This window comes from Dendrobium catenatum, unplaced genomic scaffold, assembly GCF_001605985.2.
Source record: "Dendrobium catenatum unplaced genomic scaffold, ASM160598v2 fragScaff_scaffold_1500, whole genome shotgun sequence".
NCBI classification, from domain to species: Eukaryota; Viridiplantae; Streptophyta; class Magnoliopsida; order Asparagales; family Orchidaceae; genus Dendrobium; species Dendrobium catenatum.
The window spans coordinates 61,337-77,369 of NW_021319962.1; the positions used below are offsets into that span (position 1 = coordinate 61,337).

The 16,033-nt window shown below is 34.8% G+C and overlaps 1 protein-coding gene across 3 annotated transcripts in view; it reads left to right on the plus strand.

Annotated features, from left to right (window-relative positions):
• LOC110103476 (alpha-taxilin) overlaps positions 1–16,033 on the plus strand; it is a 36,345-nt gene that overhangs the window by 133 nt on the left and 20,179 nt on the right. For 2 of the 3 annotated variants that reach the window (XM_028700374.1, XM_020832221.2), the window contains exons 2-5: positions 101–456; positions 5,990–6,081; positions 11,740–11,848; positions 14,503–14,570. In XM_028700374.1, the coding sequence (XP_028556207.1) occupies positions 105–456; positions 5,990–6,081; positions 11,740–11,848; positions 14,503–14,570 (621 nt within the window). In that variant the 5' untranslated portion in view covers positions 101–104. Of the gene's footprint in view, positions 1–3; positions 457–5,989; positions 6,082–11,739; positions 11,849–14,502; positions 14,571–16,033 lie in introns of those variants that run through there. The other variant, XM_020832220.2, reaches the window with a different exon arrangement.

Consider the following 16,033-nt stretch of genomic DNA (forward strand, 5'->3'; position numbering starts at 1 on the left):
ACACGCTTCAATAAGAACAAAGGCCCTAACATAATATCTTCGAAAATCTTTTTTCTGCTGCTTTTCTCCACGTTTTTCATCTATTTCGCACATCTGTACCGAACATGGAAACCCACCCGGCGAACCGTCTACCGGAGGCAGACTCGCTTCCGGACGGGTTCGTCGAGAGCTCTGCGGAGGCGCCGCCTGCTGCCAATTCGCACGAGTCTCCGCGTGATCGATCAGGTCGGCTGGGAGATGGATCGCCGGTCTTTAGGACGGCTGTGGATGATCTGAGGAGCGATGGAGCACCAGAAAGCGTGGAAATGATAAGTACTAATGCTGCATTCAATGATTCTGTTGATGTAGACGCACCGGATGCCAGTAGCTCTCTGGATTACAAAGAGGTGGAACTCTTACAGGACACGGGTCCATCTTATAAAGACGAGCAAGAGCATTCTCATAGTTCCGTGTTAGGCAAGTTTTTTTTTTTTTTAAAACATTATTTCTTAGTTCTGATAGCGTAACGTTTTCTGTGATCTTAGGTTTGGTATTTTTAACGAAACAAACTTAATTTCGTGGAAGGCCGACATAAGTTCCTTATAATGTATATCCGCTGTTGGGGCGTTTGGAGGACCTGAAACCAGGGGCTGTTTGGTTCAATTCTATTTAGACGACACCATTATTTAGATAACAATGTTGTTTAATGTCGTAGTGGTGTATTTCAAATGCAGGGCGCTTGATGCAATGATATCATATTTGAAAAATGTAATGCTTTTGAAAAAGGATTAGAATTTAAGAAAGGTTGTAATATTATGTCATTTATTTTAATCATTAAAAAGTAGATTTGCTGTTATCCAAATGTCGTAATAATAGAACTTAGATTACGTTTGATTTGCTATTATTTAGATAACATTGTTATGCATACAATAATGCTATTCAAGTAGTAGCGTTATCCATGAAATGCAGCGTGCATGTTTCATTATAATCTTACATAGAGAGCATGATTTTATTTAGAACAAGCAATGAAGATTATGTCCTTTCTTTTAATTTTATTATTTTTTGACTATAAAGTTTGAAAATATGTAGATAACATTCTAATTCGGCCACTATTTTAGATTACAATACTCCTACCCACTATTGTTATTCATACAATCCCTTTGTGAGAGATAACATTAAACAGCAATTTTATTCTAAGCAATACAGCCTAACATAATATTACATCAAAGAAAATATTAAACCAAATAACCTTCTTAAATAGTTAAATGTTATTTATGAAGTTGTTATTTAATAATGTCACCAAACCAAACAAATGATATCCTCTAAAAACATAACATTATATAATAGATGTCGAAATATAAAACTAATATAAGTTTTGCATTTACAATCTTAGGCATGTGGGGGGGCTAAACTTTGTTGTGATGTTCAACACATACGGCTAATTACTGGTCATTCTTGAGCTAATGAAGTAATCTCATACGTTATTGTTGAACGCTACCAGTTTATCACTCTTTCTGAGTTGCATATTCATTCTATTCTTGTGCATCTTTCAATGGTCTTTATTCCTAATAAATTTACAAGTTCTTGTATATATTGCTGGAACCATATGTAGATTTATAGTTGAGCATTTTGGTGGGCTCTAGAGTAAAAATTTCTAACATTTTGTAGACAAAATGCACAGGAAACTATTGTTTTTTACCTTTATGTTAAGATTACTATTGCTTGTTACTATCCAAAATAAGGCATGGTTTGGTGTTATCTAGATAACAATAATTATCTAGTTAACATTAGTGTAATCTAGATTCTAATAGTATTATGCTACTTTCCATCAAATGTAGTGAGTTGATTCGATGCTATTATGCTTGAAAAATGTAATGCTATTTACAATTATAATCTTTATTTTGACATCATTTATAAATTTGTTGATGTGTTTATTTAATGAAAAGAGGAATTGTTATTTAAATTTCACCAAAACAATCAACTAATATCTTTTGATAACATAGCATTATGTAGCACATATTGGCAAACAAAGCAAGTTGTATACTTGTTACATTTGAAATCTTCTTTATGACGTTCGACATTCAATGCTAGCTCCCAATCATCCTTGAGACAAAATAGAACCAATCTTATATATTCATTTTTAATACTTAATACTACATATCCATCACTCTTTCTGTTGCTTGTCCTATTTTACCAATTTCAATGGTCTCAAATCATAATGAATTTAATAAGTCTTATATTTTAGGGCCATGGTTTTATGCATATTTCAAGATAACATTTCGAGATAATGTAAGGGAAATTATTGTTTTTATACCTTTATGGACATCCTGGTTTGTTTTGTAAGTAATTATAAAGGTGAAGGGGTTTTGGCAACTAACATCTCCAAAAGGAAAACTTTTGAAGGGGGAGCTTTTGTAATGCTGAAGCTAGGTGATTGCTTAAATTGTTTTTTGGTCATCTTTAGCCTAAGGAAGCTTTGGCGTATGCAAGAAGCACATTTTGGGATTTTTTTTTTGGATTGGAGTATAAGATATAAGGCGAATCTATTTGGTTTACAAATTAAGTACATTATTGAATTATGTGATTCTACCCTAACACACTTGGTTGCTTACCCATAACAAATCTGATTGCTATTTTTATAAATGTTCCTAGAAAAATGAAACTTTGTTTTATGGAAGTGAGTTCTGCATTAACAATTTCAAGAACCTCTGCATGCTACACTAATTAATCTCCACACTTGCTTTACCTTGACCATGTTAGGAAAAACTTACTTCTATGCCAAAAAATCCGACCGGGAGGCAAGATAGAGGACATTGAATGCACAAAGTACCAATAAGGAGACCAAACAACACAAGAAGAAACCAATATTTATGCGGGTTGGCTAAATTGCGTTCAAGGAGAAGATAGAGTGTCTAAGAAGTCGCACAAGCATTGTGAAATAAATGGGGACAAGAAAACACTCTTCCCTAAACCCAAGACCCCCAATCCCAAATTTTTGCGAGCAAAAGCTAAACCTTCCTAGGAGATAGAAATATAGAAAATACTAAAAAAAAGAGACACCTTTTATATCATAATAAGAAGGCACTTACAACTTTTGACACTTACAACAAAGACGCTTACAAGACACTTAGAAAATGACTTACAAACTTAAGAAATAAAAACAAACACCTAAAGAAGCTTTGCCTTGAGAAGAAGGATACAAGTGGAATGAAACTTGCAGAGAGACAAGAGATTAGAAGCCAAGACGAAGGAGGCATAACTCGCAAGTTATCCTAGAGGAGAAGAAGAGGAGAGGTGGAACAAGTTCGCAAGCTTTTCCAACAAAACTCGCAGGTTTTATACTCTAAAAATCTCAATTTTCACCAACATTTTTCTTTCCAAAACATCTTCTATATATAGGCAAGAGAGGGGAACCAAACAACCATAGCACCTCCAACTAAACCAATTAGATTTAGGGAAATGAAAAGCCATAAGCCACAAAACAACAGCTCCCAAGACGACCCAGGAAACAGAGCAAAAAGGCCATGGAAGACCAAGTTGGAAGCCACGGGAAACCCAACCAGCAGGGGTCCCGAACAGCCAGCACAAAGAACGAACCGCGGGCACAAGAAAGACAGCCAGGGCTACGGGAACAACAAAAACCCAAGAGAAATCGAGGAGATAAGGAGGAAACTGAGAGGCAGCATGGGGAAGGGAAAGTGACAAGTTCCACCATAATGAATTCAAAGCATACCTTTTTGAATTAATGAGCTAGGAAGTGCATTTAATCTCCAATCATTGAGCTAAATTTCAGCTCAAGCATTTATGAGCTAACTCCAAGTAGAATCCCACAATTTTTTTAGCTCCATACCAAGCAATCAAGGCCCACCCGAGAACACCAGCAGCCCAAAGGTCAAAACAAATTCTCATATTGTTTTGACCCCTCCCCCCGTGCATGCATCACAAACACTCGAGAGAATCACATAACAACGATAATAATAATAATAACTATAGAAGATTTAAAATAACACTAGAAATGCTCCCCTGAATTTCTCCTCTAAATGGTACCATCGTCTATCCATGGAATCATCATGTTGTTTCTAGTACCAACTTGCCTGAATTGCATCAAGATAGTACTGTATGCATCGCCAGATTTACAATGGGGGCCTTGGGGACACCTGCCCCAACCGGCCCTTTTTTGGAATAATTGGCTGGCCCATGAACAATCAATTAGCTGAAACTTTCCTCTTTTTATAAGAACCAAATCAAGAATGGCAGTCGTTAAATCTGATAAAACTAGTTAGCTCATTTATTTATTTCAAGCATGTACTTGATAATGTTTTATTATTTCGTAATTACAACATTGCTATTTTTTGTGAATTTTTGATATGGAACAAAGACTTATTTTAAAAAAATGGCCAAATTATTCTAGCTGCATGTGCATTATTCATGCTTGTATACAAAACTATGAAGAAAATATACATTATATATCTTGATAATTTTCTTCACATACTTTCAAAACAAATTCGGCTTACATATTAAAACAACTATCATGCATTAAAGTAGGCCAATTTTTCTTTGATAAGAAATGAATTAATGTATGCAATATTGTTTATAGATAAAAAATATAGTTTAGAAAGTAAATTAATTTTATTTCTTGCTTATTTCATTTGTGATGATTATCTCATCATGTTTGACTTTTTTATTTTATTTTTACAATTGAAAATCAATATTAATTAATTTTGAGTTATCTTCAATTTGAAGATAAAAATTAATAAATTAACTAATTATTTCTTAAAATCATTTTCTAATTTGTCGTAACTAAACAAAGAGGAATCAATGTGTTTATGCTTTGCTTGTTATGAAATGTTATATGGGCATACAATCCACCTTATAAGGGAGAAGATAGTCTTCTTATCTGGGTATACAATCGATGTTAGCTAGCTTGTTGATTGGAAGCATAGGTTAAATTGAAGCAGATGAATATGGTACTATTTATAGCATAATTATACACATTTCAAATAAATTTTTGTAGAAATCAATTTAGATGTTATGCTTATAAATTTTCAATTAAGAAAAAAAATTTTGATGATAGGTTGAGGATATTTTTAAAATTAAAACAATCGTTGCTTCGCCACTGCCTCTAAGGTCACTAAAAATGAGTAAAATGAACATCTTTTATACTCTTTCCTCCACCCCACCCTTCATTTTTGTTATTTAATTCTTCTTCTCTTTTGATTGTTCAAACAACTGCCTAACCTATTAAACTTGTAGCAAAGCCCACTTAATTTCTTTGTACATTTACTCAAAAGCTTATCTCAACCTTCCAAGCATCTAGCTGCCAGCCTCATTCAGTCTTGTGAGCTGAAACAATGGAAATCAACCTTTTGAATTTTACTGTAGCTCGCACCTATGCATGTATTGCAATGCTCACTCTGTTTCTTAAGTGCTACTTTTAGGGGTTTAATGTGGTTGATTTTAAATCTAAATTAGGTTTTAAAATTGACTTGGAGCTATCCAAAATAACAAAATTTGTTATGAGTTTTAAAACTAACTTTATTCCAAAAGAAAAGGATAGATAATTTATATTTATCCCAAAATCGCCTGCTTAATTTAGTGGTCATCCTAACATAATTGTGCAGTTATAAACCCTAACCGACTCTTCTGCCGTATATGTGGTTTTTATTGTTTTTGTTGGGGAGAGTAGTGACTGTCCATAACCAGCCAGATAGGCCGATGACTATGTTGAAGTTGAGCTCCTTAGCATAAGCCTGGAAATGGTAACTGCCGTAATGACACACCATCACAAAAACATTTAATAATGCGCTCTTTGGAGACTCCTATATATATTTAAGACTTATACCAAGATGGCTTTTGACCTTTGTTTTGGATTTCCTAATATAAGTCTACATTTTTTAAAATTGATTTCCTGTTAATAATGTAATACTGCAAAGATTTCTTTAACATCCATTATTATGAAAACTTGCTTCAAAGGTTAGTTATTGCACCTTCTTAATGTTCTCTTTTGCAGGCACTGAAGGAGGTTTAGAGTTGCATGCCTGTAGCCTAAAGGAAAGCCATACAGAAGAACACACTGGGTCCTTGACATGCCAAAATAAACAAGTTAGTCAAACAGCATATCTCTTTGCATAAGCCATGTTAATGTTCTTATTGCAGGACTATCATAGACCCTTACGGATTTATGATGTAGGACTACAATGCTTAAAATGGATGCGATAAGAACTTGCACGATTTCTTGAATAAAACAATTAAGATTAAACTATTAACAGTCAAAACAATAAAAGAAAACAAGAGAAGGGTGCCTATGTTTAGGCCAAGCCACTTGCCAAACGCTTGAAGTATCAAATAATTTAGAATCTCAACAATAAGCAAATGAATTAGCTTTCAACAAAATCCCTACGCTAACAATAAGATTAGAAGCATAAAAAGTACGCTCAATTCTACGTTTACTAAGCTTAGACAAAGGCGAAACAAGTTCCTACGTTTACTAAGCTTAGGCAAAAGGCGAAACACGGCTCCTTGTGACTCGTCACCACCTACAAGATTAGGGGATTAGGAAAGTTAATGAAAAGGGAAGAAGTTCACCATTGGGAAGGTTCGAAGACGATTTGCCACTTGGCGCCGACAAGTTGCTCGTCGATGGCCTCCAATAGAGTGAAGATAATGCGATTCACGTATTCTTCAATAGAATTATCAACTTTGGGGTTGTAGTCGAAGAACGGAGAATGGAGAATGTTGACGGTGCCTTGATTGTCGTAAGCAAATCCGTAGTCAACCTCCGGATCGGCCATTCATTGGCTTTATCGGTCGATGTGTAGTCGAAGATCAACATCAATCCTTTGAAACTCCACTAGAGAGAAAGAAGTTTCTCTCAAAATTGAAGTGGAGAAGATGAATGGGATGGCCGGCCAAGGGAAGAGGGCGATAGATTTAATTTGATTCCGATTTGGTGGAGGGAAAGGGTTTCCAAACAATGCTCTAATTAATCCCTATGTTTGGGAGTAATTAAAGAAGAGGGAGAGAGGGTAGGGGTGGTGGCAAGAGAGAGGGGGAAAGAGGGATTTGTTTCCAAAACATAATATCATGTTTTGGAAAGTAATTAGGAGGTGTGGGGCCTTGAGATTTGGGGAGGATTTGGGGTTGCTTAATTTGAGATTTAGGAATTAGGAAAGAAATAATTAAATCCCCTTAAAAATTGAAATTCAAAAAGGGGGTTAATTAAGTAACTTTTTCTAAAAATAGGTTTCCTAAATTAGGAAAGGATTTCAAATTCAAATAAGTTTGAATTTTGAAATTAAATCTTCCCAACTTAAGAGTGGATGCTTATGGAAAGTAATCAAGAGTGAATTTGAAACTTGGAGGGAAGGGAGATGGGGGGCCGGCGGCTTGGTGGGCTCTATGGGGGATTTCTGTGGGGTGAGGTTGGTCGGTGGTTTGGGTGGTGGGGGTTGTAGGCGGCGGCGATGGTGGGACAAGAAGTGGCCGACAGCTAAGGGTTTGGGAGAAGCCTTGGCCATCGGCTAGGAGATGAGAGAAGGATAAAGGGGTAACGACAAGGAACCACGAACCACCCGACAATCTACAAAGTTGGTGGGTGATCTGATTTCCCTCTCATAAGGATTTCACTCATGCACTCTCAAGATCTCATAAAGAAATCAAACGAGGAAGAAAATTCATCATTCATTCATTAAACTTTCAAAGAAAAACATAGGGACTATAAATAGCCTCATATATAAGACTCAAAATAAGAAAGACGACAATGCCCTCAGGGTTTATATACGACCTCCCTTACGTAAGGGGTAAAACGAAAAAACAACTCCAACATAAATAATAAAAGACAAATACATGAAATGACTCAAAAATACATCGACTTGATCGTGACCGTAGATCGACGGCCACGCCTCTGATATACTTTCCATGCTTTGATGTCCCCCATCACTTTAACTCAACATGCCTCCAACTTGTTTGGCAGATCCCCCTGTCCTCCTTCCATGCTTGGCTGGTCAATTCTATTGCTATTATTTTTTTGTGTAATGTCGTATATGGACTTTGTTTTTTAAATTTTTTATTTATGATTATTAGAATATCTTAGTCTTGAACCATCCTCTATAGGAAGAGGCTCCTATGTGAAATTTATTGGGTTGCTGTGCGCTTCCTAAAAGATCGAAGTTATTTTCGTGGATCACTTAAAACTGTTTTTTGAAATCCCTAGACTTTGTGCCTGATTATTCAAGATGTTTTATTCCTTTTTTTCTCTCGGTTTAAAACCTTCCCTTTGTTGCTTCCTTTTTGGCATGAAGCAAAGAGCGAGTGCTTGAAGCTAAGAGGAAGTAGGAGAAAAAACATGACCAAAAGCTTGAGGGAAAGATGGAATGAATCTTGAATTATTAGGCACTAGGTTTTTTAAACTCCATGAACACAATTGGTAGGTTTTCCATGCACACGAGTTGGATCTTGCCCTTCATACGGCAATTCAATTAAGCTCACATAGAACTGTCTGATCATCGATGGCCAATTTTTAGTCATCAGCATTATGTCTAATACAGTGGATGAATTAATTGTAAAAAATTATAATAACCCAACATAATGAAAGTAAACTCCAAAGCATTTAACAAGAAATATACATATTATAGATGGGGCCTGGACAAGCAAGCAAGGGAGTAGACCAAGAGGGTCTGGAAAACATGCTGGATACATGTTTGTTTGGGTCCTGAAGAGCTTTGATAATCTTGTATCCTTCTTATCCATATTAGTCTAATTTATTGGCCTTTGTGCTTTAAACCCCTCTATTTTATTTGTTAGACTTATTCTTCAAAACTGTCTACAGGGAGCATATGTTTTGCATGTGAACATGAGTTATCCCGTTTCAATGACCAATCAGGTTATGGCAATAATTGCTACGCTATAGCCATATTTTCTTTTGCATCAAAGGTTGTAACTAACCTGAGAATGAATGATTTTTAAAACAGGATTTATATACCGTTATGAGATTCCAACGATCCAATAAATTTAAGACAGATGGTATTTGGATATATGGACAATTTCTATTTTTCTCAAGTAAAAATTATGTTTGGTGCTGATAAGGGCTGTCAATCTAAATAGCATATATAGGTGGAACACCCATGCTATTATTATATGGTGTGGAATCTATAAGATTTTTATGATGAAGGTAGCAAGTTGATTGATGGCGGAAGGATTATTTGGGTGGTGGTGAAATGAATATTCAAGGCTTGAATATATTTGGTGCCTAAACTTCAAGGCTATCAAAGATTAAGCCTTTTTTGGTGAAAAAGGGGGAGAAATTCTAGACTAAATGTTTGAGATGTTATGGAGCTAATATTGATATTCTTATGGATTTAGAATTAGTGGTTAAGGAGTTATGATATTTTTAATTCGGTTGCTCATAGTAGGAAATTGTATGTCTATATTAGGATTTTGATTACGATATCTTAGGGTTATTGGGGAGTTAAGGCCTTAAAAGGTTATGAGAGATATGAGAGATTATTTGAGAGAGTTTTGAAGAGGTTGGATATATTTTGGGTTTGAAGGAAGCTAGGCTTGTGGTTATATAAAGAGGAGATGGGAATTGTGTTGGGAAAGAGGATGAATAAGGGCGAGGAAAAATAACTAAGGATGCATCAAAGCCTTAAGGGATTGGCCAACAAATTTCATTGGAGAGTAGAATTGCCACCAAGCCTTTTCACATAAAATTTGTTCTTGCAAAAAATATTTTTTGTTTTATGAATTAAAAAATGCAAAGCAAGAGCATATTTAAAAGTGTTTTCTAAGCCCATATAACTTTGAAAAGTGCAAACCAATAAAACACTATTATATGGATTGATGACTTGTCTTCTTTGTTCATCCAAATGTCCTAAAAAAGAGATTGATTTTTTAATTTGACAAAAAATTTGGGTGATGTGCATGTTGGTGAGGAGAGTTTTTTTGAAATGATGACATTAATATCCTAGAATTGTGGGGTATACTAGGAACCTACAAAATTAGACTTGCATCTTCTGCAATAAGGTTATCTTGCAAAATTTGAGGCTTAATAATACCCTGATAAGACAATATATTCTCAATATTAAAAATATGATGTATGTACATATCAAAAGACAATGAGAATTTGATTTTTAACATGACACAATGACGAAAAAGAATTCATGTAGCCTACTCCATGTAGTGGGACAAAGGCTTGATGTTGTGTTGTGTATGTACATATCAAAAGATAATTTAAGGAGATGTATTTGATTCAAGTTTTTTAAGAATTTTGAATGGGCCACTAGCCCAAGTATGAAGCTTTAAATTATTTAATACATTTAATAAACATATATTAAATTATTTTTATAATATCATGCATTTCCTTTTGAATTCTTGTTAATGTGTATCAAATTTTCGATCCTGGCTTGTCATGGTGACTTGAGCGGCACATAAATGTCTCTTTAAGTATCTACAAAACTCCAAACGCATTCAGATAGCCTGTTTTGTGAAATGAGAGCTAGTTTGTGTGCTATTTGATTCGGATGAACATTTTTTCTGTTTGTAAGTTGCACAATTGTACCTTTTTTTTGTCTCCACATGCGATTTTGGTTGAGTTTTTGAAATATACACAATGATGCCCAGCAAGGAATCTTAAATAATAAAAATAATACAAAGGGGAGGGTAGTCATGACAGATTTGATGAGAGTCACCCTTACACCCCTAGTAGAAAGGAATCTACCTTTCCATCTAGAAAGTTGGTTTTGTATGATCTCAATGACTGGATTCCAAATAGATTTATGAATGGTTTCGGAGCCAAGAGGGATACCAAGTTGCTTGAGATGCTTGAAATAAGGGATTCTACAACCCAAAATATTAGCATGGTAATTAGTTTGACCAAAGTTTCTCAGTGTATATAAGGGATGATTTTCTGAAGTTTAAGTAAATAGTTTGCACTTTAGTAGCTCCACAAAAGAGAGAGTTTTGCCAACAAATTGAATACTATTAATAGATATTGAGTTCTCGTTGAAACAACACCCATCGATTTATTTATTGAGCATCAACGCTAAGCATTTTATTTCAAACATCAGCCATAATGTTAAAAGAAAGGGCAACAGGGTTTTACCTTGAAGAAGCTCTCTATGACATTTAAATTGAGGCCTCAACTCACCATTGGCTAGTAGGGAGAATTGACATGCACAATAACTTCCTTAATCCAACAAATGAATATAGAAGGAAAACAAAAAAAAACTATGATTAAGAATGCAAAATAGGAAATAACAAGCACAACAATCAAAGACCTTTTCCAAAAAAAAAAAAAAACTCTTGTTTTCTTTTCTTGATGGAATGAATAAGTTCATGAGTAGCTACAATCCAATCAGACAATCAGTAGGGTTTCTGTTGGACATAAAAGCACCTTGGGAACTGTCAAAATGTTTTGTAGTATGCCTTTTTGAATTTTTATGCATTATGTTAGTGCTAATACAAAGAGCATTGATAACACGGTGATCACACATTTGCATTTTAGCATCGATCTGGTTGCATTCAACTTATATTTCATAAATCTTTTGCAGATCCCATTAAGTAATCATTATCTGCATTACTTCATTTTAACAACAATAAAGAACCAAGATATTACTTAATTAATTTATTTTGCGTAGCTCAGTATTGCTTCTTTTCAGCTGACGTTGCAGTTATATGGTTAACATTTGAAGCCCAAGTTATCTATTTTTACTTATTAAAATATACATATTGCTGTAATTTTAAACGTTTTTTGTTTTATAGGAAACTATAGAAGTGAAACGCAAGGCTGGCAAACACAGCTCAAAGCTAGAAAAGGAGCTCGTGGAGTTAACTTTGAAATATCAAAAAGTTATTTCCGAAAGAGATGCAGGCAAGTATACTACTTTTCCCTTGAACTGTTCACAATTCTGCATTAGCAATGCTGAGCGGCCATTCTATAATTTGTGATTCGTTAGGGGGGGATGTTTCCTTACTTGAGAAAAGGGTTAACATAAATCTTCCTGTAATTCTCAGGTTGACCTAAATTATAGGTAATGGTTAAATATTTTAGAATATCTGAACAAATATATTGTAGGCTTTCTCAGAGCCCTTGCATCGCTGCTGAAAGCTTGGATGTACTCTTATAATGACAATAATAGAAAGAAGTTTTTGGTAGAAAATATATTTATCATAGATTTAAGAGTCCAAAGGTTTGAGTAGATCAAAAATCGAATATATGGAGTATATTTTAATAGAATAGATCTAGTGGGGGTTGTTACTTTGCGTGATCCAATCATTAATAAAAGTACATGTTTTATACATCTTGGGTCTAATGTTCAGAGTGATGGTGAAATAGATGCGGATATTATTAGTAGAATTTATGTTGGATGGTTGAAGTGGAGGAATGCATCTGGTTTGTTGTGTAATAGAAAAGTCTCTCTCAAACTTGAGGGAAAATTCTTTAAGATGGTGGTGAGACCTGTAATGCTTTATGTTGCAGAATGTTAGCTATTAAAGGAGAAGCATAATATTAAGTTAAGTGTTGCAGAGATGGGGATGCATGTGAATGAGTGGTTTTACTCTTAGAGACAGTATATGAAACGAGCATATACGTGAAAAGGTTGGAGTAGCTCCAATGGAAGATAAGATTAGAGAGAGTCGCCTTAGAGGGTTTGGTCATATAAAATGGAGGCCTTCCGATGACCCGGTCAGAAGAGTAGATGTATTAGATTTGGCTTATGTTAAGAAAGATAGAGGTAGACTTAAAAATTTTGGTTAGAAAATATTAGAAACAATCTTTCTTTATTAGGTTGAAATGAGACTTTGACCCTTAACAGGACACAATGGAGAAAAAGGATTGCTGTAGCCGACCCCACGCAGTGGGATGATAAAGGCTTGATTTTGTTGTTGTTGTTGTACAGTTATTTTTGAAAGGGTTCACTGGGAACATGCTGTGCGACTGTAGAACTGACACATTTTGTCATAAGTTTCTTGCCCCAATTTCCTTCAGGTGGGCTTATCAATATCAAGAAAACTAATATCATCTTGCAGTTGCAGATAAAGACAATTGTTCCATTGAATGTTAATGAAGGAGGATGAGTACAACAACAACATCAAGCCTTTATCCCACTACGTGGGGTCGGCTACATGAATCCTTTTTCTCCATTGTGTCCTATTAAAAGTCAAATTCTCGTTTAAATCTAATAAAGAAAGGTCATTCCTAATATTTTCTAACCAAGTCTTTTTAGGTCTACCCCTACCTTTCTTAACACAAATATTATGTTAATGAAGGAGGATGAGTGAAGATCTTAAATTATATGGAATAAAAGTGCTTTAGGGCACTTAAATATTATATCTTAAGCACTTGATAATTGAGTAAGGGGCATTTTTGTTAGAAGAATTTTTTTTTTGCAATGGTTCATGGATTCATAATGGAAGAGGCCATCATGTCAAAAAATGTGACTTGCAAAGCTTTTTTCCTTGTACTTGCTTCTGCTAGGCATTTGATCTCTTCTTGCAGCCATTTAATATTTTTCCCTACGAATTTTACGTGCCAACTTGTATGTTCTCCACTACTTGTTTCTTCATCACGTAACCTGGCAAATCACTCTTTTCCCCTTATTCTTGTTCTACTTCTTGCTAATTTTTTCTCTTGTATTTTTTCTCACAAAGTTATAGTTTTATTATTTGTGGTTTTATGAGTTTAATTAAAATTATAATATCAAATTCTGTGTATTCTCTTAGTTTGATTATTTTTAATACATAGTATGATGCATTAGTCAAGACAAATACAGGCCCCCCTGACACCAAGGTCCACAATAAGGTCCAATTCTTGGTTTATACCTGTCAACAATACCACTGTCCGAGATGGCTTCTTCCTAAATTTTTAATTAAGGTTTCATTCAGAATTTATGAGGCCATTATGAGGTGTCTATGCATTCACATTTGTTTTGTCAATTCATGTAACTGATAAGCAGTAAATTCTGATTATGATTCTTTTGCCTTTGGATTTTGAACGTCTTATTTCATTGCATAATCTTTTGAAATGGATCTTTTCCGTCAGTTTTTTGTTTCTGGAAACAGTTGTTCTGTTTTTGTTATGAGCTAGAAAACCTGAGGAATTGGTTATTCTATTATCAGCTTGCACCTCGTTAATGACCCATTCCAGGTTTATGCGCTTCATTCACATGTCTCACTACGGTGCTACTCTAGAGGTTATTTTGTCCACGTTTGTGCTTGAAAGAATCCCTTGTTTTCATGCATTCTGGAACATTTAGGCTCTATTGAAGGAAAGTAATAAATTTGAATGATGCTGCTAATCTTTGAGAAATGTTGAGTTTCCCTCTCTTTTTCTTTCATTAGGCTCTAAATTCTACCCAATGTTGTAGCGCAATGATGTGTGCTCAGGTAGTCCCACATGAGTCTTCTTTTATGGTTTTTTTTTTACTTTTCATAGTTGCTTTGAAATAAGATCTATCTTTATTATGGCATTCTTTTCAAAACAATTGCAATACCTGATTTTATTTTCTTATTTGCATGTTAAAGCTGTTGCGGTGCGGGATAGACTAGAGTCACTTTGTCGGGAGCTACAACGTCAGAATAAAATTCTAATGGTAAAATTCTCCCAATTTAATCATGAAATATTATGTCTTTTCTTTATCATAGATGAAATTTGAATTTAGTAGTTTATTGTCTATTAACCTTTTCAGATAAAGTGTGTGCGCTTTAATTTTAGTAAGTGCAACTGCATTGTTGTCCATGATTTTCGGAAACCCACTAGTTTGGGCGCCATATTATGCAAATTGAACGAATTGGTCTTTTTGGTCAAGTAGGTGGTTAACTGCTGGTAAAATATTGGGAGAATTTAGAGATCTACCTAGCACTTCTCATACTTCAAATCTCCTGTACCACTATCTTGATTCCTGCTTCAGCCTATATAAGCCCTTTTTGAGCCTAAACTCAAAATATTCTTTGCCTGAGATCACATATCCCTAAGGTTGTAGTATATATAACTTTTCTTTAAGACCACCATGAAGAAATGCTTTCTTCACATCTATCTATTATGGATGTAAATCCTTCACTACTAATATCCTCGACACAACTCTGATCATTGTCATCTTCACCACTGGAGAGAAAATTTTAGTATAGTTCACTCATTCCTTTTATTGAAAACATTTAGCTACAAGCCTAGCCTTCTAGAGCTTGCTACTAACATGTTCTTTCAGCCTGTAAACTCACATTTTCTGTAGTGATTTCTTGCCATTTGGTAGCTCAGGCAATTCTCAAGTTTGATTCAACTTAAGTGGAATGCATATTATCATCTATGGCTCGCTCTCGCTTCTTTGAATCATCAACTTGAATGGCATCTTCATAGCACCATAGCTCACCACCATCTGACAGCAATAGATAGTACAAAGAAGGAGAATGCCTTTGTGTTGGTCTTAAGATTTTACTGGATCTCTTAACTTAGTAGTAAGTGTTTGAGGAACTCTTTGTGCTTCATCTACTTGCTTTATCTTTCTAATCATTACCATCCTTTATCTTAAGATGATTGGAAGAAATTTTGAAGTCTCATTTCTATCCTTGTAAATTTCATTTTTATTGAATGTGACATTCCTGCACCTGATGAATTTATGATTTTGAAAATCTCAAAATTTATAGTCAAATTTATCTCAGCTATATCCAATAAATGTACACTTGATAGACTTTACATCAAGTTTATCTCTAGATCCTGCATCAATATGAACATAAGAGGAACAATCAAAGACTCTCAGGTGAGAAAAACCTCCTTATCGTTCTAAGCTTCCTCAGATAATCACTCATATAGGAGAACTGATGGACCACATTTGATTAGATAAACAACAATATTCACAACTTTTTACCATAACTGTTTGGGTAGACCAGCATACAACCTCATGCTCCTAGCATGCTCAATGATAGTTCTATCCTATGTTGCACCGATACGGATACGACGACACGGATACGGGACACATCAATTCTTATGTGATGTAGGACTAGATGTGTGGGCTGATTTTCAGGAGGAAATTACACGCTTATTTCGGAGTAATCACAATTA